At 36.3% G+C, this 26,164-nt stretch overlaps 1 protein-coding gene across 1 annotated transcript in view; it reads left to right on the top strand.

Moving 5' to 3' along the window:
* Positions 1 to 1,238: 1,238 nt before the first annotated feature.
* The window catches only part of IKZF2 (IKAROS family zinc finger 2), a gene marked incomplete at its 5' end in the record, with an annotated part of 62,119 nt that continues 37,193 nt past the window's right edge, over positions 1,239 to 26,164 (top strand). The window contains 3 exons of the mRNA XM_081095995.1: positions 1,239 to 1,353; positions 16,478 to 16,744; positions 22,856 to 23,023. Of these exons, the coding sequence (XP_080952121.1) occupies positions 1,239 to 1,353; positions 16,478 to 16,744; positions 22,856 to 23,023 (550 nt within the window). The remainder of the gene's footprint in view (positions 1,354 to 16,477; positions 16,745 to 22,855; positions 23,024 to 26,164) is intronic.

Here is a 26,164-nt window from a genome sequence, read left to right as displayed (position 1 = left end):
CTTTCATCTACTCCTTCCATTTCTAGTCATTTCAAACTGGCCCACATGAATGAATGAGTCCCTGTCCCACATGAATGAATGAATCCCTGTGGCCCCAGGGGCACTGGATTTAACCTTAAAACCATTATTTTCCAGTGTTCCTATTTTGAGAGGACTGGACACCATCATTGGCTCTTTTGTCTTTCCTTCCTCTGGAGCTCCATATATTTTGTCACTGTTACCTGTGTTCCCCCGCCACTCTATTTCTGCCAGAGAACTACTTCCATTGCTGAGATCCTCTGTCTCCAACCAGACTAGAAGCCAAGCTTGTCTTGTTAACCCTTGTATCACCAGTACTCAGCAGTCTAGTGTATAGATTGTACGCTGTAAATACATACTGAGGGAACCAATACATTTGTTTATTTGTCTCTCAATTTTCATGGGAAATGGAGGATGTGGAGGAGGCATCATGAAAGCCAGTGAATTCCCTGATCTTGAGTACAACCCAGTGCGATCCCAAGCACACCCTGTGTATTTGAAAGCAATACCAAGAGTTTTAGTATCTGAAGAAAGAAGCTACCTTTTCTGTCTGTAAAATCTACTCATCAGGACCTTGTGTCTTAATTTGTTTTTTGCTTTGTACGGTTGAAGATATGCAATTCAAACTTTACCTGATCTATACACATCTCTTTTTTTTAATGTGTCTCTTTGCCAGAATTGGGCATAGTTAAAATTATAAGTCATATGCTGTCTATATTATCTGAAAAACTCTATCAAGATTTTTATCATGTTCTTATTGGCCTGTAAATCTGCGATTCTGGGGTCAGCTAGGAGTGTATAGCTTTATGAGTTTAAGGTAGTTCAAATTTTGGAGACGTATTTTATTTTTCTCTCAGAATATAAGAGTTGAACCAGACATTTGAAAGTAAATTTATCCCGAAATGTGTGAAAATAATAGAATGTTCTGGGCATATAATTTAAAAAATCTTGTTGCACAATTAAAGGAAGGCTCCCTGGCCATTAGGTAAATTAGTCATGCAACGTGTTTAAACTACTTACAAATGGCACCACAAGGAAAAAAAATAAAATTAATTCAAATGATAGTTTCAGATTTAAAAAAATATGTATTTACGGCTAATGCTTCCCAGGCAGATATTGTTAACTGTTTTCAGGTGGTAGTTTTTTGTGGTTTGTTTTAGCTTTAGCTTGTGCCAGAAGGTGTTGCTACCCTGTGAAGGTGTTAGGCAGCCAGCGTAGTAATGGGACAGGAGCTAAAACGGAAGGCTCATCAAATGTCTTATCATTTGGGCCTTCCTGCAGAAACCTCGTTTGAATTTCGGAGTGGTCAGCTTGACATTTTAAAGCAGGAAGAAGGTGTGTCATTATTTCTAGAATACCACAGTAGTTAGAGAAAAAAGATTTGAGTTCATTGCAGTAATTGCTGACAGCTTCCACAGAATGAGGAGCCTTTAGTAACCAGGTGCTGCCTTGAAGAAAGGCAGTCTTCCAGGAGCCTGGACAAGGACAGTGAGCTTCCTGAGACGAATGTGACAAAAGTGTAGATTGGGGCATTCTGGTGCCCCTGAGATAATTGAATTAATTTTGAAAGTGGAAAAGAAGTAAAATGACTCTTATTGGTTCATGTATTTATTGTCTTCAAACAAAGGAAATTCTGGGCTTCTGAGATGTACAACTTATACATTTTCAGTCACTTAAAGTACAAAACCTGGCGGCCGGTTGTCACAGCAGCGAGGTAGCTGGTATCCCTGGGCTTGGAATAATCCATGTGAGGAGCTGAGACAATCTCTACTATCACAGGACCTTTTAGTCCCAGATGGGGAGGAAACTGGCAAGCATCACAATCCATACAAACGCCAGGGTGCACATCCTTACAGGGGAAGCATAGAAAAAAGGTAAAATTCAAGAGTCTTCATAATATTAATTGAGTTACTTTATAGTTTTTGTGAAGATTGTTCTAGCACTCGTTCTGTTTGTTTGATTTTTAAAGTTTTGAGATTGTTGTGTTTGCTTTGCTTCCTCCTCCCCCACCCCACCCCCCCACTTAGGAGGGAGGTGTTATCATTATCTTGATTTTATAGGAGAAAAATGAGGCTTAGAGAGGTTTTGTAAGATCAGGTGGCTAATGAATGAAAGAACCTGGCCTTAAACATTATTCTTAACCGTGAGCTACCCTGCCAGTGCTAAGTGACTGCATGCTTTCCCAACCTTAAGATTGCTATGAAAAAAATATTATCCTCACTTTACCTAGTAGGAATCAGGTAGATATTAAGTGACTTCTTAATACTTGCACATGGAAAGAACTTAAACACAGGTATTCTAACCCACTGTTTCTATTTTTCATCTAGGTGCTTTGTAATTTTTTTCTACCATTTATTTATTTTTTTTTAAGTATATTTTTATTGATTTCAGAGAGAAAGGAAGAGGGAGAGAGAGATAGAAACATCAATGATGAGAGAGAATCATGGATCGGCTGCCTCCTGCAAGCCCCCCACTGGGGATCAAGCCCACAACCCAGGCATGTGCCCTTGACCGGACTCAAACCTGGGACCTTTCAGTTCGCAGGCCAACGCTCTAGCCACTGAGCCAGTGGTTCTCAACCTCCCTAATGCCGCGACCCTTTCATACAGCTCCTCATGTTGTGGTGACCCCCAATTTCATTGTTACAAATTGAACATAATTAAAGCATAGTGATTAATCACAAAAACAATATGTAATTATATATGTGTTTTCTGATGGTCTTAGGCGACCCCTGTGAAAGGGGCGTTCGACCCCCAAAGGGGTCGCGACCCACAGGTTTGAGAACCACTGCACTAAGCCAAACCGAACAAGGCTATTTTCCCCCATTTAATACAGGGGTGGGCAAACATTTTGACTCGAGGGCCACAATGGGTTCTTAAACTGGACCGGAGGGCCGGAACAAAAGCATGGATGGAGTGTTTGTGTGAACTAATATAAATTCAAAGTAAACATCATTACGTAAAAGGGTACGGTCTTTTTTTTTTTAGTTTTATTCATTTCAAACGGGCCGGATCCGGCCCATGGGCCGTAGTTTGCCCACGGCTGATTTAATATGTGTTCTAAATGACACTCTGTGAAGTGTCTATTCAGTAGTGGTAGGAAACTAGATATGAGCATTGAAATAAAAAATGCAGCTACTACATTGTGGGAAAGAAATATCTGGCACTGATCTCTTAAAATTTACTGGGTGATTGTCCAGATTTATTTTCCTTAATTTTCACCAAAAGTTTTTTCTTCTTTGTTACTACTTCATATATTTTATTGGTTATACATTTTTAAAATATATATTGTATTGATATCAGAGAGGAAAGGAAAGGGAGAGAGATAGAAACATTAATGATGAGAGAGAATCATTGACTGTCTGCCTCCTGTACACCCAACACTGGGGATCAAACCAGCAACCCAGGCATATGCCGGACTGGGCATTGAACCTTGACCTCCTATTTCTTTTTTTAAAAAATATTTTATTGATTTTTTACAGAGAAGAAGGGAGAGGGATAGAGAGTTAGAAACATCGATGAGAGAGAAACATCAATCAGCTGCCTCCTGCACGCGCCCTACTGGGGGTGTGCCCGCAACCAAGGTACATGCCCTTGACCAGAATCAAACCTGGGACCCTTCAGTCCACAGGCTGATGCTCTATCCACTGAGCCAAACCGGTCAGAGTTGACCTCCTGTTTCATAGGTCCATGCTCAATCACTGAGCTACGCTGGCTGGGCTATTGGTTATACATTTTTAACTGACCAATCCTGCATCCTGGGGCCAGATGTTGACTGTTTCATACAATCAGTGAAGCATGGGAGAACACCAGGGAAGGAAGGTCTGTAGACTTGATTGTCAGGGAGCATGGACCAGATTTGGCAACCAGCATTGCCACATTTGAACCCAGGGTATGGGAAGCTGTTGAGTTCCCTGTCACTTTAGCTCAGAGACTCAGTAAAGCTGCTGAGATGCTTCTCAGGGCTTCAGTTCTTCCCTCCGTTGCTGTTGCTGTTGCCTGATAATAGAAACCCTGCTCTATTTCTTATCTCTTTCTCTTCAGCGTGCCGGCAGCACTGCCTTCTGACCTGGTTTGAGCGTCCTTAGTGACCTCTGGCAATGCAGTGTGTGGGTCCCTTTGGGAGTATGCCCACTCAGCTGGATTGTATAGTAATGATTTTACTTCTTAGAGAAGTTTGGTTAACATTTTTACACTTCCCGTATTAAAGAGATAATTTCACAATGTAATCTGCTTCATAAACTTCCCACAGTGATATTAAGGAGATGGTTTCCAAACACCAGTTCAAAGTAGATTGCTCTTATATGAAATAAAATCCATGCGCAGAAAACCTGGCAGTGTAAGCTGGTCTTCTTCCAAGACAGGCTCTCAGACAAATTTCTCTTTACTCAAAGCTGGCACACTACTACACCTGTATTAGCCACGCAATAAAACACATGTCGGATGACACACATTGATTCAAAGTTATTTTTCTTTAGCATATTATTTTTTTTTCTTTATTTGTACCTTAAGAAGTGCTTTTGGTGACAAAGAGCGAGTAGCAATAATTTGGTCATAGGTTACTTCTGGGTTCCAGTCTCAGATCTGGCTCGGAACAGATGTGTGACTTGGACATGTAACTGGTGTCGCCCATTCTGAGCTTTAGTCTTCTCATCTGTAAACTGAGGATAGTATTTTCCTCACAGAGTGGCCGTCATTATTATGTCAGGCAACACAGAAAATGTGCCTAATAATGTGTCATCTAGTAGTCCTTTACTTGGCATTATGTTGATGATGTTTTGTGATTAAAATCTAACTCTGTGTTGTTACATTTATTTGTCACCTGTTGTTATTTTATGCACAGTCTCTGTAACCTAAAAGGAGAAGTGTAATAGAAAATTAGTGACAGAAGTTCAACAAACACATATTGAGCACCCAGGTGAGATGTAAAGGTGAGATGCTTTTACAGCAGTGAATAAAGATATTTCCTTTCCAGGATCTTACACTCTAGGGAGTAAGGGCCTTATACTGTAGGGAGTCATGTGTTAAGGCAAATATACTAATAAAATCACTGTAATGCATCTATGCTCAGGAAACACTTCCTGAAAAAAGGGAGCAGATAAGTGAGCCTTGAATAATATGCTAATGGTGATAGAAACAGGAAGGATTCCAGTAAATAATAATAAGAGCCAAGGATAAAGAGTAAGTAGAGATGTACAGGATGAGTTCCAGGAAGGATGACTAGAAAAAGTGACTGGAAAAGGTATGAATAACGAAGGGACTGGTAGGACATATGGCCAGGGGATATGACGGAGCTGCACTGTGGATGACCCTAAATTCCACACCAAGACCTTCGGATTTAATTTGTTGATAGCAGGCAGTCATTCAGGATTTAAAAAAAAAAAAAGTAATAGCTTTGCTTTAGGAATAGTAATCTAACACCTGAACATAGGATGGTTTGAGGGAGTGGAATGTGGCCAAAGACCAAAGAAAGGGACTAGTTAGAAAGCCGTTAGGATTGTTCCAGGTAAGAGGTCATGAGGAATCTTAAAGGTCTGTGTTGCCCATGAAGGTGCAAAAAGGAGTTGGATATTCAAGAGTTACTGAATCTTTAGTACTCGGCAAATAAAATCATTCATTTAAAGGATGAAAAAAGGGATAGCCTATTTTTTGCCTGTGGCATTTCTATTTAAACTAGGCTTCTTTTCTACAAATTGTACATTTCTCATGAAGTAGTTGTCTGCCAAAATAATAGAAACTTCATTCTTGGGCTGCTCTGTGTTTGTGTCTGCTGATGAGCATGCTGTATACGGTTTCATATATTGTGGGAGACCACCAGGAAATCGGATGTTATGCCCTTCTTTATTCCACTTTCATTTAAGGAGATGGAAAGGACAATTTTTTGGATTTATTTTGTTGTGAAGATCTCTTTAAATGCAAATGAAATGCTACATGAGCTGCTCATAGGTATGATTTTTATACCTATGTTATAAAGATTTTATCTTTCTAAAAATAATTGACATAAGACTGTCAATCTTGACCACAAAGGAAGTCCTAAAATGTCATACTTCATATACTGTTGGTTTAGAGATTAAAATGGATAATATTGACGTATTCTTCATATAGCTGTCTTAACCTACCATGGATAAGTCATAGTCTGACAAAAGAATATAAAAAAAGTGGCGGGGGGGGGGGGCAGGGAGAGGATTGACTATTGACTAATTCATCAGGAACTAGTCGTGCTACATGGACCTATTGCTTCCTTAAGACCAAAGCAGATTTTCAAACTAAGAGGTGGTTACTTTGAGTGGGTATATGTACTTCAGACTTAATATAAAGTATTAATTCAGTAGGTCAGTTTATGGAAACTTTCAGTATCTTTATTCTTTGTGACCCCTGTGGACTGGAACCCCTATTATCCTCTTCAACTGATGGACATAGTTTTATAGCACCTGAAAGATGTATTCGCCCATGACTGATATTTATCCTAACTATATTACTAATATTAATTACTTGTTTAATTGGAGAGCCATTATCATGTCATAGAAAGATGGTTAGGCTAAGAGGCAGATCTTGAGTTGATATCAGGCACATTTACTAACTTTGTGTACTTGGGAAAGTCACTTAACAACCATGACTCTATTTATTTGTGCCAGCCCTACCTACAATTCACTGTAATTTGATTATCAAATAAGACAGAATATGTATTTTTTAAATTATAAAATCTATATATAGAAAAGCCTAAGTGACCATTACAACCCATCGACCCAACAACCTGTAGTCGCTCATTGCAGGAGCTGCCCCCTGGTGGTCAGTGCACTCCCACAGCCAACCTCCCGCTGTCCCTCCCCCTAGCCAGCCGGCCCTGATCTGCCCTGGTCGGGACTGGGCCTCCAATCGCTAGCCAGGCCGAGGGACCACACCCATGCACAAATTCGTGCACCAGGCCTCTAGTATATCCTATATAATAAAAGAGAAACATGGTAATTAGCGTACATCCGCTACCCTTCCCATTGGCTAATCAGGGCGATATGCAAATTAACTGCCAGCCAAGATGGCGGCCGGCAGCCAGGCAGCTTGAAACTAACATGAGGCTTGCTTGCTTCGGTGACGGAGGACTCCACGTTCCCCGCCTGCCTTGCCAGCCTCTGAGCCTGCAGTTTGAAACATAGTTACAAATATAGAAGCTAAACAAAACCCCAGAAACCTGCTTTCAGAGAGCCTGGATCTCAGAGCTGGAATTGATACAGTGTTTCGATTATAGAACCTAAACAAACCACATACCTGCTTTCAGCAGCAGAGGCCTCAGAGCTGGAGTCAGAGCTAAAGCTGGCCCAGAATAAAAAAAAGAAAAAAAGGAGCCGTTCGGAGCTTCAGTCACCTGCCAGCCTAAAAACAGCCTTCAGCCCCTCACCCAGGCTGGCCAGGCACCCCAGTGGGGACCCCCACCCTGAAGGGTGTGTGACCAGCTGCAAACAGCCATCATACCCTCACCCAGGCTGTCCAGGCACCCCAGTGGGGACCCCCACCCTGATCCAGGACACCCTTCAGGGCAAACCAGCCAGCCCCCACACATGCACCAGGCCTCTATCCTATATAGTAAAAGGGTAATATGCCTCCCAGCACCAGGATTAGCGGAGCCACGAGGCCTCCTGGCACCGGGATCAGCATGACAGGGGCAGCGCCCAAACCCTCTGATCGGCCTGCGGCTCTGTGTGTGACAGGGGGCGGGGCCACAACCTCCCTATCCACCCTGCTCTGTTCGTGACAGGGGAAGGCACCCCAACCCCCTGATCAGCCCTGCTCTGTGCCTGATAGGGGGGAGCTCCCCAACACCCTGATCACCCTGCGGCTCTTTGTGTGACAGCTTGCGGCCCCCCAACCCCCTGATCGGACCTGCTCTGTGTGTGACTGGGGGCAGTGCCCCAACTCCCCTATCGGCACTACTGTGTGAGTGACAGGGGGGACCTCCCCAACCCGCTGATTGACCCTGCCTGTGTGTGACAGGGTACGGAGCTCCAACCCCCCTGATGGGCCCTGCTCTGTGTGTGACAGGGGGCAGCGCCCCAACCCCCTGATCCTCCCTGCTCTGTGCGTGACAGGGGGTGGCGCCGCAACCTCCCCATCGACCCTGCCTTGAGTGGGACAGGGGCGGTGCCCCAACCCCCCAATCGGCCCTACCCTGAGCATGACTGAGGGTGGCATTGCAACCTCCCAATCCGCCCTCCTCTGTGCATGACAGGGCCCTGCTCTGAGCCGGACCAGGGCTGCACCAAGGGATTGGGCCTGCCCTCTGATACCCGGGAGCAGGCCTAAGCCAGCAGGTCGTTATCTCCTGAGTGGTCCCAGACTGTGAGAGGGCACAGGCCGGGCTGAGGAACCCTCCCTCCCCCCGAGTGCACAAATTTTTGTGCACCGGGCCTCTAGTAATAATACAATTTGCTATATTCTATTATCACTGTTATTATTATTAGGATTCTAAATCCTTAGTGTAAAAAGACTATTTTATCTAACCTAATATTTTTAGGAACATCAATTGTTATTTTTTATATATTTGATGATGCAGCTAAGTCAAAATAAATTTCCCAAGTTCCTTACTGAGTTAAGTGGTAGAATAAGAGGTCAAGACCCTGGTATCCTGCCTTTAGGTGCAGGACAACTTTTTACACTGTTCTCAGAATAATGATAGTATTTCAGAAATCAGCACTCTCTTAATCTAGCTTTTCTAATGGGTTTTAAAAATACATGATCTAACTATACTGGAGAGAGAAGAGAGTGGAGAGGAAATAGATGAGGTGAGGCGAGGTGATGCACAGATGTAGAATGCTACCCACAAGTGGCTCAACTGCAGTTCAGTAACAGTCAGTGTCTGGACTTGTGCAACCATTTATAAAAATGAAAATGTCAAGGATGTTGTGCTAGAGCCATTTTGTGAGACTTACCCATTTATTTCCTTATTCACAGTTAAATAAAGGTTTTATATTGTGTGAAATTTGAGGAAATTAAAAAAACTGCACATATCTTAAAATAGTTCTGGTTGTGGCGATTTTGTTTTAATTGTTTAGACTGTCCATAAGTTCTTAGTAAATGTGTTTTCCGTAAGAGTTTTGAAGGCAGTTTGTTTTTCTAACACATTATTTAAACAGCTGCTGGCTGTTAACATGGATTTCATCATGTTTAGTGTTTCTGTTTTGAAAGTTTAAATGAGAGAAAGATATATTAGCTTAGAAGCAACTTCAACAGATTATTAGATAGACATATTGATTCAATTAGTGTGTATAAAACCATTTCAAGTATCTGACATAGACAGGGAGAAATTGATGCTGGTAAGTAATAACTACCCGTAAGTGTCCTCTTGAATTCTCACACAACAGAAACCAAGCAAATAAAAGTCCACTTAAACATCACACCTGAAAGATCCCCTTCCCCCCATCCCACCCCCCCCCCCCCACACACACAATTTGGTAAGTAAAGAATGGTATTTCAGTTATCTTTTATTCAGTACTGTGAAACCAATATTTTATTAATTCCCTTTAAAAATTAAAAAATAAACTATTTTGGAAACTACACAGAAATAAATCACTAAATTGATAATAATTAATCTAGAAAGCCTTTTTTATATTCTATAAGATTAATCAGTATTGCATCCTTTTAATATAACAAACAAATCATAATACTTTTGTATTATTCTCTTGGCTAGGAAATTTGAATAGTCTGTTTAAGGGTTAAAAGAATCAAGTCATACTAAAAATAAAATTTCAAGTTGTAGAAAGTTTAGTTTAGATATTAAAAATATTTTAATAATGATATTTTAGGATCTGGTTACTATGATATTTCTAAAACTTGACATTTAGAAATGATAAGGTTATCTATGAAAACCAAATGCTAAGGATGAGGCTAGAATTTATTCCTTCAGTTTGATCACTTAGAATTAATTGACTATATTTTATCATGCATATAAAAATTACCTTTTCCTCCCAAATCATAGAAGTTAAGACTTTCATTATTTGATGACATCATTTGACAGACATTGCAAAATCTTTGCTGTAGCACATAGATAGATAAACTTAGTGAAGGTATAGAGTAAAAGGAGTAAATGCCAAATTTCTAAGGAAAAATCGTTTTACTTTTAAGTACTGTTCAGGTCAATAAATTTATGATGTAACCAAATTATATATGTTATTGAAATATTTCCTGTACTCTTCTTATTCATGAATTGTGTTATGACCTTTACCTGCGTATATTCTATCCTGTTAATATGGATTCCTTATTTAATGTAATCTTCAGCTTTTTGCCTTAAACCTTCTTAATCACAGCAAAGTATTACAGGAGCAGCAGGGGCTTTAAAAATCACCGAGCCAGCCGATATTTATTAAGCAAATTCAGTTTGGGTCTTTGTTGCTTATTGGTTGAGGTAGACGACTTTTACAAGTGTGAGGTCTATGACTGTATTCAACAACATTATATATTTTATTTTTCGTTTTATTTTAAAATGGTATACATTTGGGTTTTAAATTATTTTTCCAAGTATAATAATAATAAATACAATTTTCATTAAAATGTAATCTGAATTAGCCCTAGCTGGTTTGGTTCAGTGGGTAGAGCGTCGGGCTGCGGACCAAAGGGTCCAGGGTTCGATTCTGGTCAAGGACACATACCTCGGTTGCAGGCTCCTCCCCAGCCTGGGCCCTGGTCTGGGCTCCTGCAGGAGGCAACCAATCAATGTGTCTCTCTTACATATATGTTTCTCTCTGTCTTTCCCTCTCTTTTCCACTCTTTCTAAAAATCAATGGAAAAATATCCTTGGGTGAGGATTAAGAATGACAACAATAAAAATAGACTGAATTAAAATAATTTGTTTTTAACAGCTTCACAAAAGAAAATTTTTTCACCATTTGGTTTCCACACCCTTAGCTCATTTTTTTACAGTGATGTATATCTGTTTGCCTGTTTAAATACCTTTATTGCGTTATCTCTTTATTTAATACCATAATAGTGAATTAAAGGCAAGTCTAGTGTAACTTTACCCATTCAGTATCATGTATCTCGAAACTATGATTATTGTGAAGCCTTTGAGTCTGAGAACCCACTATGGCTACTGAGGAAACTTTTAAATTGAAAATAGTTTGATGTGAGAGTCACTCAAAACAAGAGCTTCTAAGTTTCTTTTTACTTCTCAGCATTGGTAATGCTCATTTGTAAATGGAAATAACTAAACTACATGTTTCTATGGCATCTATATGCTATTTCTAATGTTTACGAGTAGTATTTTGAAAGCATAAACAGAGGCGGGAGGAAACTTTAATTCATAAAAGTTTTTTCATTAAGAAGAAATTTTTTGTACTAATATGTATGTAAAACTTTTTATCCTGAAATATATTCAAAGCTTGTTCTATGAAAAATTGATCATAACATCTTTCTATTCACTATTATTCTTTCCACTTGTTCACAAACCTCTTAAATCTACTAAAAAATCAATATAACAATTACTTAACATTTTCTTGATTATAAATGCTATAAAATTAATGATCCTTTGTTTTAAAAGAACTTTTGTTTCAAACTGTAAGCCATATCTCCTTTAAGTTAAGGGAAAAGATACCTATATTAACAATTTTTACTTTATTTTGAAAATATTTAAATATTGATATACTATGGATAACAAATTGATTAATTAATTAAAATCTTACTTATTTTCTTTTCACTCTAATAATTTGTTGTTACAAAACATTGTTTTTATTAAACACTATACAGCTTGATAGTACAAAATAATTGTAAATTCCCACAGATATACCTGAATTTTACATTTTTCATTTCATATTAAGGAAACAAACTTAAAAATAAATCTTAGGATGGAGATTTGTAATAACATTTCACTCACACTAATAAGTTTTAATCTTTATAGACATTAGCCCAGTTATGAAAATGTCTTCCTTTTTTACCAAATTATAAAAGAAATACCATATAATGAAGAGTGAGAATTTAATTTCAAAGGTTTCATAGTTAATGTACTTAATGATTACATAATGACTAATTATTATAACAGGTTTATATATTATAGCTATAAAAATCATAATAAAACTCTTGTATGAATATATAAATTATAGTTTAGAGTATACTTAAGTTTACCAAGCACTTTAATCTAATCATTAGTTAAAATATAGGTGCTCTGCTTTAATCAGAAACATCTTAAGTATTGAAAATAAATTGTGCCAAAATTTCTTTTATATTCTTTGCATAGGGAACGTTTCTTTCTATTTCATTGTTAAAATTGAAAGACTACTTTAATTAATTCTTTTTTATCCTAGAATTTCAACCTAATTTTAGAGAGATGGGTTGAAATTTAATTAGGATGGGATTTTGTTTGTACATAGGCCACCATATCTATGCAAACTTTAATATATGAGATGCATATATAAAAATATGTTGCAGTCCTGCCCTGGCCAGTGTGCTCAGTGGTTTGAACGTCAGCCTATCCACCAAAAAGTTGTGGGTCTGATTCCCTGTCCGGGCACATACCTAGGTGGAGGGTTCAGGGTGCTTAGAGGCAATTGATCAATGTTCTCCTCTCTCTCTCTCTCTCTCTCTCTCTCTCTCTCTCTCTCTCTCTCTCCCCCCCTTCCTCACTCTCTAAAATCAATAGAAAATAATGTTTCAGTTTATTGATTTACGATATAATACAGCAATAGTGTGTACATTCATACTTGATAAATGTATAGTTTTTTAGAGTATAACATTGTTAAAGATGACTATAGCTTCCCATTTCCTCTATTTCAGTTCCAGCAAATATATACTTTTTTGAATATTCATTTCAAGTTTATTCTGTTGATAAAAAAAAAAATCCTAAGTATAATATCCAATAATTTTTAAAATGACATTTTTACTTAGGTTTGATATTATATAATGGTGTTCATATTTTAGTATTCTCATTAGGGAAAATACGATAATTTAATGTAAGATCAAGTCATATATTTTCATTTTTTATCTGAGAGAGAAACAGAGATAGACAGACAGATATTGATTTGTTGTTCCACTTATTTATGCATTAATTGGTTGATTCTGTATGTGCCCTAACTGGAGCTCGAACCTACAACTTTGGTGTATCCAAATGATACTCTAATCAACTGAGTTATCTGGCCAGGGCCTCAAGTCATATTCTTAATAATTATATGTTGTTTTGAAATTTAAGAGGCCCATAGTTTTAGATTCAAAAGCTATTCCTTAAGATATACATTTCTTCAGTTTGTGAACTGGAATACTGATAGACTTTATACTCATTAAATACATCTTATCAGATGTTGACTAGTTCAGAAATATAAATGATGACAATTCTGTGACATTTGTAATCTTTAATATATCACTTAAAATGAATTATGGGAAGTTTGTTCATAGATTGGTATATGAAGTAAGGCTATATAAACTCATACTCTTCATTTGTTTTCTTCTGTTTTTTCTTTAAATGACAATTATGAGTAAAATATGGGATTACATATGGTAACCAAATAATGTTTTGCACTAATCAGAAAAAGGTATCATAGAAGAATTTATTGGAGTATGAAAAAACCTATTAAAGCAGGATATAGAATCCAGAAGCCATAATTGAAACCCTAAAAATTCAAAATTTACAATTAGCATACATGCTAAAATATACCCTTGAGTAAAAAGATGAGCCAAAATATTTTCAAGACATATCAAACAGAGCTAAGTTCTTAGTATATATAGCATTTAAATACAGTCAGATAAGGCTGACAACCTAGAAAAATGGGCCAAGAACTTTAATAGTTCTAAAAACAATGACACCAAAATTTAAACATAGGAAAAGTTGCACAACTCATAATAAAAAATGCAGATTAACTACTAGAGTAAAAATGCCAATGGTTATTTATCAGATTGCTAGATCCTATAGGTATTATACAATAATATCTATAATAGTAATTAATAAGCAATAATCTTACATTTCTATTGATAGAATGCAGATGAATAAATTGCATTTGTAACTAATAAATGCAGGTATTGAAAAAGAATAGTGTAGGTTTCTGAGTACTAATATGGGGAATATTAAACAGATATTGTTAAATGAAAAAAGTAAACTTAAAATGACGTGAATTATACATTCTGATTTTTTACGAAAGAGACTGTACATTCACACATGTATACATAATACTGAATCAGAAAATGAGGATAATGGTTGCATTTAGACTGGAACTAAGGGATGGGTAAAAAAGGACTTCATTTTTTATTCTTTATGTTTACATTTTCTTCCTATGTTCATGGTTTCTATAAACATATAAAACAAGTAAAAAGAAAGACATTTTTAATCAAATTAAGTAAAACATCTAACTGAATACTGTCTGAAATACCTCCTCTATGCCACAACTTTCTTGATTTTGTTGGGGATATTAAGGTGGATAAAATATTGTCCCTATTCTTCTGAAAAATCAGTAAAGTAGAACTAATTTGAAAATAGGGTAAAAGTCAACATAGTAGATTTTCTATTAGACATGGGCCAGAAAGGCTATATATATATATATAGCCTATATATATATATATATCCCTTTTAGACCTCAGTGTAGTTTTACATCCTATAAGTTAATTAATCTGCACAAAACCTCTTGGAATAGAACACTGTCCAGAGAAAAACAGCAGCCAAGCCCATTTTTACTAGTATATTTACTCATTGAATGCTCATATCAGTACTAGGAAGTGAGTACCACTATCATCCCAGCTTAACAGAGGACGGAGAGAACTAAGTAACTTGCAAAAGTTGTCACTCCTTGAACTAAGTGACATTGCTAGTGTTCAAATCCAGGTTACAGGACCCAGAGTCTGAATAGCTCAACCATTCTGTTCAAACTTTATTCTGTAGTCTGAATTTATCTTGTCTTTGCAAACAAAAGACATAAGATTCAAAGGTTAAATAACTAATTCAAGATTACACTGCTACTAAATGTCAAAGCCAGTGCTAGAGCGTCGTTTTCCTGACTAAACCCAGTGATCTCCTGGGTGTGCCAGGCCACCTCTAGTTGTAGGGGAGTCCTGAGTAGAGAACAGGGGAGGAGCCATTTGATAGCACTACCCATCATCAGTACTAATGACAAATCACAGAATGTATGGTTTCTCTAAGAAAATAATTACAGTGCAGAAAACTTCCTTTTTGTGAAAAGATTTCCTCTATTCAAGTAATACCAAATGATTTGTTTTGCTCAGTAACTTGGATATGATTTCTTAAGAAATGTTCAAGATTACTAGATAAATAACTGGTATTTATTTAAATCTTGCTTCTGCTCTGTGAAAAGACTCTGTCAGCATTCCAGAATGAGGGCCATGCTAACAAAATTCCAACTTTTCTGTGGGGTGATCCAAACCCAGCAAACAGAAGGCATTGCATTTCTTAACAGTCACAAGTGTGTACATGCAGGCGATGCCATTTCTGTCATTTATTGCTTTTCAGTGTGCACATTTTCAAGTTGAAACACTTTGATTTGCAGGCTAATGTGTTCCATGGAGAAATTTTTTCATATAGGAAAAAAAAAGCAGAGTAGCCTAAGAGCATGTGAGGTCTGTGTACTCTACACCACATTTATACAGGTCTTAACTGAATGTATGTGTTTAGTCTGATTTTAGGGTATTGGCCTTGACAGTGTGCCTTCATATGTCTAAGACATTTGCTGGATTAATATCCTGAGTTGTTTCTCTTGCTCAGTTCACAAGCAGATTTACACAAGTACTCAGATGTGAAACACAGATCATGAAGATTGTGTGTGTGTGTGTGTGTGTGTGTGTGTGTAATGATTGTTAAATTAAGAAGAGGTATGTCTCAGTGGATGAAACAGTATCTAATCTTTTCCATTATCCTACCTCAGTCTCAGGAGCCTTAATGACATACTCAACAGCCAATATCAGAATTATTTAGAAACTTGCTTTAAAAGTATAAAACTTATTTCATTCATATGTGGAATCTAAAACTGAAAGCAACAAATAAACAAGAAAAACAAACAAATGAAAACTTATAGACACAAACAATAATATGGTGGTTCTAAGAGGAAAGAAGAATTAGGGATACAAAAGGGTAACGGGGTCAAATGTATGGTGACGGAAAAAGGTTAGACTTTGGGTGGTAGGCACAAAATGCGATGTACAGATTATGTATCAGAGAATTATATATTTGAAACCTATGTAATCTTATTAACCAGTGTCACCCCAATACACTTAAATTTTTTAAAAAGAGAAAGAAATGTGTGCAGAAATAAAGTGACATTCTGGACTCTTAGAGCTTTCCTGAGCCATCTTCACTTTCATGCCAAAGCTTTATGAAAATATCATAGAGTACGGTGTGTGCTAACATTGCATTGGTGATGGATTGTATTCTACTTAATACAGCATTTCCAACCATGGTAATAGAATGGAAGTAGGTAGGAGAGAAAAGTAGGTGACAACACATAACATGTATCTAAAATATCTTCTTGCTTCTCTTTAAATTACAGCAAATTCAGTAAAGCTAGAAATGCAGAGTGATGAAGAATGTGACAGGAAACCCCTGAGCCGCGAAGACGAGATCAGGGGCCATGATGAGGGTAGCAGCCTAGAAGAACCCCTAATTGAGAGCAGCGAGGTGGCCGACAACAGGAAAGTCCAGGAGCTTCAAGGCGAGGGAGGAATCCGGCTTCCGAATGGTAAACTGAAATGTGACGTCTGTGGCATGGTTTGCATTGGGCCCAATGTGCTTATGGTACATAAAAGGAGTCACACTGGTAAGCAGCTGAAAGAATACCCTGATGACTGCCTGTGACATCTGATGTTGATATTACCTGACATCTATTCTCTTTCCTTTTTATTCAGGGGTGGCAATGGTGAAACTACCTTTTCAGAATTCCGCTAGTATTGGATTGCTGAAAAGCAGCAGAGAGTAGCCTGGGTCTTGACTTCCAGCCTTCAAATCTGAATAGCATATCAGAAAAGAAGTTTGGGATTCAGTTTCCACAGTTCTTAATATAGCAATAATATGATAAGGGTTCAAAAGGTAGAGGAGAATTTCATTGTGTAACTTAATCTTTTTGTATTTCTATACATTTTTGCCATACCCATGGGCAGGTAATACAGTTTGCTAGCAAAGAGTTGATACTCTAAAATGGTATTCATGCATTTATATAGGGGCAGATCATTTTCACATGATCTAATTAATTTCTTGGAATACAATTTCCAATCAATCTTTGCATACCATGGGTCACTATAGTAGGCAGATATTTATTTTCCCCAGTTTGAGGATTTTACCAACTTCATGTTATTTTTTTTTTACCATAAATCCTACAAGGAAATATGTAGGGTGAGTATAGTTAAGGGTGGTGGGTGTGGAGGTAGGAATCTGTAATTGTGAAATAGGATGAGGAAAAAGACCTTAGATTAATTTAATATATACTTTTAGAGTTTTGAGTATTGTGAAACACCAGCCAAATGAAAAGGCCTTATTGAAATTTCTTCAAATCTTTTGGCAAGAATACAACAAAAACAAAAACAACAAAAAACACAGAAATGTGATTGTGGCAGATAGTTGACTCTTAAGAAAAGTTTCCAATTCACATAAAAATTTACTTAAAGGTAATGATAGCTTTAACTATAAGGCAAACTAGTATTATTTAATAAAATACCAATAACTAATATAATCAGAACTTTAAATATGACAGTCTTCTAGAAGAGAGATAAATTATAATAAAAAAGTTGATTTAAAATATTGATTTGTAAATCACGTGTAGGTGCTTAAAACATGATAGATACAAGGTACATTGAAGTTTTTAGTCTAAACCTCTCATTTACACAGGAAGAAACTGAAGCCCCAAACAGTCGTGACTTATCCATTATCCCTCACGTAGTTACCGGCATTATGAGGCCAGAGCCAAGGTTTCGTGATGCCCAGAGTGATTTTGTTCAAATATACAATGCTTGGTATATCAGGATGCCTACATTTTATGTTAAAATACTACTATAATATGTCTGATATTTTTTTTAATTATAGTGAGAAGTTAATATGTTAAAATCAGTGTTAGGTTAATATCATCAACTTTATAAGGATTTAAGATTATTCCAAACATACAGACAGTAACATTTTTACATTATGTTTTGTTTTGAATTTTCCTTCAAATATCATTATATTTTAAATATTTATCTTTAAAATTTTATAGTAATATTTATATTATTAGGGCACATGTTTTTTTTTCCCTTTAATTAAAAAAAAATCTCATGGAAAAATTAAAAGATCAAGCTTGGATTCCATATTTGATAAGATAAAAAAGGGAAAGACTATAAAATAATGGGTCTACTTACCTTCTATGCTCATGAAATAATTCTAACTGCAGTTCTAAAAGACGAGTTGCACAAAGTTATAATGGATTCATTATCTCAGATTGATCATGTTTAAGAACATGACACTCATTCAAATTTCTAGCAATATAGAAACAAAACAAAACCCCACATAAGGAATTTTCAGTTAAATTGCCTATAGTGTTCATTTTAAGACTGAAAAGGATACTAAAATCATTTTTTTGGAAAGTTTTAATCTTTTATGGTCTGAGTTAAAATTCGCAGACTATGCTCTCTTGAAAATGTAGGTTAATCAATGTTTCACTTCTGCAGTGATTTTCATGATGATTGTTGGGTTTGTTAACAGTAATAATTACATACCTATTCTGTCCATTTGATATTTACTGCTGTAGTAGAGTTGAGTTATTTTGATTCTGAAATCTTCTAATTGACTTGAATAATGTTTCTAAATAGTTATGTAGATTTCCACAAGTCCCAGAAATAGGAGATTCACTCAGCTAGAAAAGGCAAGGAGAATGGGCTAAATAAACCGTTTAAAGTACTCTGCAATTGTATGAACTTTCACTGTTAATGAATGTTTATCAGAGTACTGTAAAACTTCTTACACTCTCCTGAGACAGGGAAGGTTTTGTTAAAGTAATAGTCATTCACGGAGTAGCCTGGGATACCTGCCCCATTGTTGACCTTGAAATTATGATATATTTGTAAAATAGTTATTTTTGTTTGTATTTCTGCTGACCCGGTTTATGCATCCGAGTGGGTCATGACATTTTCTATTCCATTTTAGTACTAGAATAGAATGTCTACTTAAATGTCTTTAATTTAAGTTTGATTGAAAAAAATGCAGTCAAAATCTAGCAATTCACCAAAGGTTTTCCCCTTGATACTACGAACTACTATGTTCATTTTAGAACGTCTACCTCTCACCAATAATTTGGCGCTAGTGTAACATGTACTGCCTTAAATCTTTATACAGCTTTTGGGAAACATATGTTTCTGTGTTTTAGCTTATAAAATATCTAATACAAAATTGATAGTGAAAAAAGATACAACCACCCAACTCAGTAAATGACATGAAGCACCAGATCAAATTCACTTCTTTCTCTTTCATGTTCTATTAAAGTGCCAATTCCAATATCTTATTAATTGGTTGGTGTTATTTCTTTGGCATTTCTACTGTAGTAGGTAACCAGGTAATATTGTCATCGGATACACCAGGCACTCTTCATTGGGAATATAAGGAGAAGAAAAGAAGTAGGGGCAGTAAATAAATTCATGCATAAACATGTACTCATGTAAGCATTATAAATACAGAATATCTTTCATCTTGCCCCTCTTTGGGGGAAAGTACTCTCATCTTTGTACCTTCAAGTTTTCTGCACAATATTTTGTGCATTGCAGCTTCATGGAGCCCTTCTCCTGCTCTAAGGCCCTGTCTCCAGGTGCTGATTTTTCATATTCATGGGTTATTGTGCCATACAACATAGGAACACCCTCTGTTTTTGATGCACCAAAGCAAATCGATGCATGTACACTTGCAGTTTAATTGAATATTTAAACAGAGAACTAGAAATATATTTATGAAAGTACATAAAATATTGAAATATAATTTATTCCATAAGAATGATAACTTCATCCAGTGAATAACTAAATATGGTCCTTGAATAGATTAGTAGATTAAAAACAAAAACAAAACATAATGAGAATGGACCCAGAATGGATCCCGAGTTGTTCATCCAGACTTTTTTAACCACATGCAGGATGATTAGTATCAGATAATTAAAAAGAAAATCAAGATAATTCATGTAAAACAGATCTGTATTCCTCAAAGGTTCATGTGATTGAAATCAGTGTGCATTATTGACATTGCCTCTACCCTCTTATCCCAAATGGGAGCATGACTACTCACTTTCATGATGCCTCTTTCTTCGCTTCTCATGGCTGTGGGAGCATAGCAAACACCTCCACACTAAGCCTTACGCACTCAGCAATATGGCGGTATTTCCCGGTATGCCCAGGTCGCTTTTTGTTTCTCCTACTCCTTTAAGGCTGGTGTGGCTCAGTTGGTTGGGCACTGTCCCGTGAACCAAAGTTTCTGGTTCAATTCCCACTCAGGGTACATGCCTGGGTTGCAGACTGGATCCCTAGTAGGGATTGTGCCGGAGGCAACCAATGGATGTTTTGCTCTCATATCAGTATTTCTCTCTCTCTCTTCCTCTCCCTCTCCCCACCTCTCTCTCTAAAAATAAATTTTAAAATCTTAAAAAAAAACAACTAAATAACCCTGCTTTAAGACCCATGAACTCAATTAGATGAATTTAAAAATTATTTTGAAAACAGTTACCATATTATTTTTAGTTTTTCAATAAGCATGATAGTAAATGATCAATTTAGATCTCTAAAATCAGGATTTAAAAATACTTCAATTGTAGGTGGCTTTAAGAAAAATTTAATTAACATGCTAGTGGAGTGTTGTCCAAAGGCAAACATGATTTCTGATGTTTTTGTTCACCACCCTAATTTAATTAATTTTAAAGTTATCGCATACTGATTTGTTACTTGCTTGGGAAATTCTACATAGACAGCTTTCAAATGTAAAAATGAAATATTTGGAGTAAAAAATATGATTTAAAATAATTTGCTATTTTCCTACTGTCTGAAAAGTTAACTTCATGAAGCAAGTGCCTCCTTCTCCCTTTTTATTATGATTCCATGGTAGGGGTGGGTAATAGAAAACCCTGGTTTTAAAAAATTGTAGAATGCCATTCCATTGAAAAAAATATCAAGGAATCAAGTTAAGTTTATATGTGTGTGTGCAAGTGTGTGCATGTGTGTGTGTAAAATAAACAAGTATTACCAAATTAGATTTAAATTGTTGACTATTTTTTAAGACTGCATATGAGAGGGTTTAGGTCAAGTATTTCTCTTTTAAACTGTATTTAGTGTTGATTTAATTTTTTAGTTTTAGCAAATGGATAAAAAAGGTAACTAAAATTAAATATAAGGCAACTTTAGCTTTTTTAACCTAATACAGCAGTATAGGACATTTTGTAAACATAGCTCATCAGATCTCCAGAATTCTTAAGAAAAAACCTTAACCCTTGCTACACACAGCCACAGATTACACATTTTTGGTATAAATTTTATTAAATTTCAAAATGAGCAGGTACTATGAATTCAAGATAGACTTGATCTATCAATTTCTCAGTATCTTTAGCATTTATATAAAATCTGTATGATAGAATGTTCAGTGGCAGCTGCTAGAAAGGGCCAGTTTATTTTTTATGCTTTCTAGATGATTTAAATTAAAAGAATCACAATTTGCATTATGTTAAAGGCATCCCCAAATGTTGAGGTTTTATTATTATGAATGTTTCAGTTAAAGTTATGAAACATGATGATTCAGTTCAAAAAATTTTTTAACTATTAAAATTTTAATTATTATCTAACTTCAACCACAGAAATGGCCCAGTTTATCCAAAAGGAATTTTTTTAAAATTTTATTCTAAACTTTGAGCTTTAATATGATGTAGTTATACTTTTATGTATTAATGTGTATGTTTTATGTATATCTTTAGAAAATAGACAAGCTTAAAATAATGGTATTAAAATAACATTTTCTTCATGGTTTAATTAATGATACGAGTTTGATCCACTTGCCCCTTTTACTTCATCAACTTTATGTCTTTATGTTTGATGACATTGATGACAGCCAGTTGATGGTAACAGACTGAACTGATAATTACGGCTTAAACGGTCTTATAGCAATATCAGTAATAGAATAAAAGACTCCTATCAAACAAATGATTTTCATAATAAAAAGAGAATAGATAAGAAATGTCTGAATGAATAATTTTCTTGGACTTGCTCTCATTATGTGAGGAAGTTTTGCCAAAGCTTTTACTGTTAGTGAGTAGGAGAATTGAGAGACCTGAGCTATATTTGGAGATTTTGTGGTAATGAGCTTCGTAACCTGGTTCATTCACTGCAAGTCTCTTGTCCCCCGTTAAGAAAATTATCAGCTAAAGGAGAGAGTTAGACTAAAGATGGCTTGCAATTCAAAATCGATGTGATTTTTAAAGAAAGCATGGTACAGTAAAGAGAGCAAGATATAGTCACACTGACCGAGATTCTGTTATCAGCTGGAGTACTTATTAGCTCTGTGACTCTCATCAGATACTTTGATACTTGCACTTTAATTTCTTCATTTGTAAATTTTAAAATGCCTGGTTATGTCATTATGAGGACTAACATAGTCTATGTAAAACGACCAGTAACATCAATAAAGTGATGACACCTAGTTGTTCAACCAGTTGTCAATCTCATGACTGTTATTCTTTTGAGTCAATGACAGAAATCCTGTAAAGGTTATATGAAGGGGGACACTTGACCTAAAGTTTGAGACTTTAGGGAGGTAAGAGTTTAGAAGGCTCAGAAGGGAGATGAATATTCTCTGCATGGGGACTGGCTCTAGCTAACAGTATATGGCGAATTAGTCACCTGCACATAACCTGCCTGACCTTTCTCTTCTCTTTTCCTTCCCGCAGGTGAACGGCCCTTCCACTGTAACCAGTGTGGAGCTTCTTTTACTCAGAAGGGCAATCTTCTGAGACACATAAAGCTACACTCTGGAGAGAAGCCCTTCAAATGTCCTTTCTGTAGCTATGCGTGTAGAAGAAGGGACGCCCTCACAGGACACCTCAGGACCCACTCTGGTAAGTGTCAGCAGCTCTTTGAGAAGAAAGCAAAAACAGACTTCAGGAGAGGGCCATAAATAATGCAGAGTAACTTACAGCTTTGGTCCATAGCTAGCAATGACCCAGACAGTATTGTTATTAGTGTGCATTGAATAACTGATAAATCTTGCCCTTCTTATATAATTGGCTAAAAGGAGCACTGTTAACTGAAGTCTCTTATTTTAAGTCGCCAAAGTAAGAAAACAGCTGTTACACAAGTTTTCAATAATTTTTCAATTTTATAATTATTAACACAATAATTATGGTTAATCCAGGATAATGTGAAATGTTATAGTTACATGCTGATGTTATCATAAAAGAGATGAAAGTTCTGATTTTTTTTTTTTTCTGATTACAACACCCAGGCTGAGGGGCCTCAGTGGGAAGTCAAATATTGCTATTTTTAAACTTGAAACTGTGCTCATTAGAAAATTGGCTATTGGAGTATATTTTATTTCCTGTTAGCTCCTGTTTATCTCTCAAACTATAGTCATTGGATGTTCTCTAGAACTTTTCTTGACTTTATAAATCATCATTAAAAATCTTGAAGAAATTTTATTTTTTTTAAATGCTAGAATGTAGTTCTGAAAAGAAAAGGAATGCTTAGAAATCTGAATGAATCTCATTTGACTATTGGCATGAATTGCCATAACCAAGAAGTTAAAGGTGAAAAATTAGTATAGATACTCTCAAGTAAGTTTTAGATGCTCCTTCTATCCTTAGTGATATATTAAAATTTAATTTTAATATAAAGATAAGATGGAAGTGATATTTTCATCTACTTTGACAAATTGTATTAGAGAGTGCTGTGGATTGTGAGGTAATGTTTGTATTATCTTTCTTTACATTTTTTTCTGTTAAGTCTTCAGGCTTTACCTAGTTTTTTAACATGTGTCTGAAATATGTAAAACTATTTAGATATTAACTCAAAGTTGGGCAGCTATAGAAAAATTAAATTAATGCAAACATTAAAACAACATACTTTGCATATTTTAGTTTCCTCCTGACTCAAAGTAAATCACTTATTTCCACTATGACACTTTTATTTTATTTTGAAATTATGCTATGAAAACTATATCTTAAAGTGGTATTTTTATTATAAATGTTCTTTATGGAAATATTTTTAAGACTTGAGTTATTTTCTTAAGCTAGCCACATATTCTGGCTTATTAAACTGTTGTTAAGTTGACCAAGGGTTATATAAGACATAGCTTTTCATGAACATATAAATTGCATGAATTTGAAGCAAAAATAATTTTAAACACCTGTTTTATTCTTTATAAAATTGTGTTGCTTTTAATACTGTGGTTTAGTGTACACATGTTTCTTTACCTGGCATGTGCTATATTCTCAGAGGTTTGATGCCTGGAGACACCTCTGGAAGACATTCAATATTCATCTCAATTCCTGTTTCCTTGATTTCATGTTTGTTCTATTAACAACTCTATCCCTGTGGCTGGTGTCTCACAACTCAAGTCGTCTTGTTTTTTGTGTTAGACTGAGCTGGGCATCTGCACTTAGCTTCTTTATGCAAATTAGGCATGGTCCATCTGATGCACCTGGTTGGTGGGTGATAAAGTGAGGGGAGGGAAAGATGTCACTCCAGAAATAGGCCACTCATTAGCTTTGGCCAGGCCAGACCCTTAACATTATTTACATGGTTCTGTGTAATTGTAAAGTTTGTGTGTATAAATTGAAGCTGTTTCTGTGAAACTGTATATTTACAAATAAATATATTGCTACTTTGAGGTTCCAAAGAAACCAGAACTGTGGTTTCACTAACTACAATCATGTTGATGTTGCTATATCAAGGCATCATTTTTGCAGCTATACTTATACCATACTCCAACTGGCTAATAAAAGAGAGTATAATGGAGTGATGTTACTGCATCATCAAGGGGTATTATAATTCAGTCATCTTCCGACTGGACTCTAAAATATTAGTCATCACCAATGCTCTTCATAATAGAGGAAACTTGAAGCAAAACTGCTACAGTCCATGCTTCTAAATAGTCAGAAAGCTCAAGTTGATCATCATCGTGTTCTTCCAGTACCAATTCTATCTTTTCCTCACCCTTTTTTAGCACCTGGGCTGGACAGGTTTCATTATCTGATGGGTGACCCAAACCTTGTTTCTAGAAGTTCACAACACTGATGGTCCTGCCACTTTGTACAGGCACAAGAGTAGCTAGGTAAAGGATCTGATCGACATTCACAAAATAGATTGTCTGATTGGTTTGGGTCACCCATCAGATACTCTTGTCAAGATTACTAAGAGCCTTCTGCACAGTGGATACCTTCTAGAGAGAATTCACATAGGGCAGGTCGTCCCACTTTGTACCAATTCTGAGAGGTTTATTCACACAACTCTCCCCCAGACCTTCTATCACCAATTTTCCAGTCTTGTTCTTCCAAGTCCGTGACCATACCATGTATCATTACCTCTGATTTATCTCCTTCCATGCAAAGTGCACAGTCTGAAATTCTGCTAGGGAAATATCCTGTCACTATGCTATTTCAGGGCTAGCCCCCTTTAGTGGGCCTGTGATACAGTGGTCACAACTCATACCAAATACCATGAAATCCATTCACAAACTAGATTCACAGTATCATCCTCCATTTTTACTTGGCTCTAAAGACACCCCATGAAGCCATACATGTGGCTTGAGGAGAGATTGTGAAGCAGTAATAGCAGGTATCAGGGACGCCTGAGCTATTGCTCATGAAATACACCTGGCTTCCCAAACCTGCATGGTCCCAGTTTCATTTAACAACAAAATGCTCTTATGTACCTCCGATTCAATGTTATATTGAGTCAGATAACACCTAGTTCATTTTGTGTAGTTTGGGCCACATAGTCATTTAGAGTCTAGTGGCCCAGTACTCTCAGTCTTAAACAGAGTCCAGTACTAAGATAGGAGGAGTTCTTAAAATAAGAATAGTTATTAATTCAAGATTCCATGTCTTTACTTTTTAAAAAAAACTCTGTACTTTCATACTCCTAATGACAGAGATGTTTTAAAGCCACAGCCATTTCCAAAAAGTCATTGCATTGCTGGAGCTTAGAGCCAAAGGTATAGGACAGCTTTCATCACAGCAGAGGTATGCTGCAGATCCTTT

Source organism: Myotis nattereri, assembly GCF_964212035.1.
Source record: "Myotis nattereri genome assembly, chromosome: 7".
Classification (NCBI taxonomy): Eukaryota; Metazoa; Chordata; class Mammalia; order Chiroptera; family Vespertilionidae; genus Myotis; species Myotis nattereri.
The sequence above is the reverse complement of the archived record's forward strand: the minus strand, read 5'-3'. Positions and strand labels throughout refer to the sequence as shown.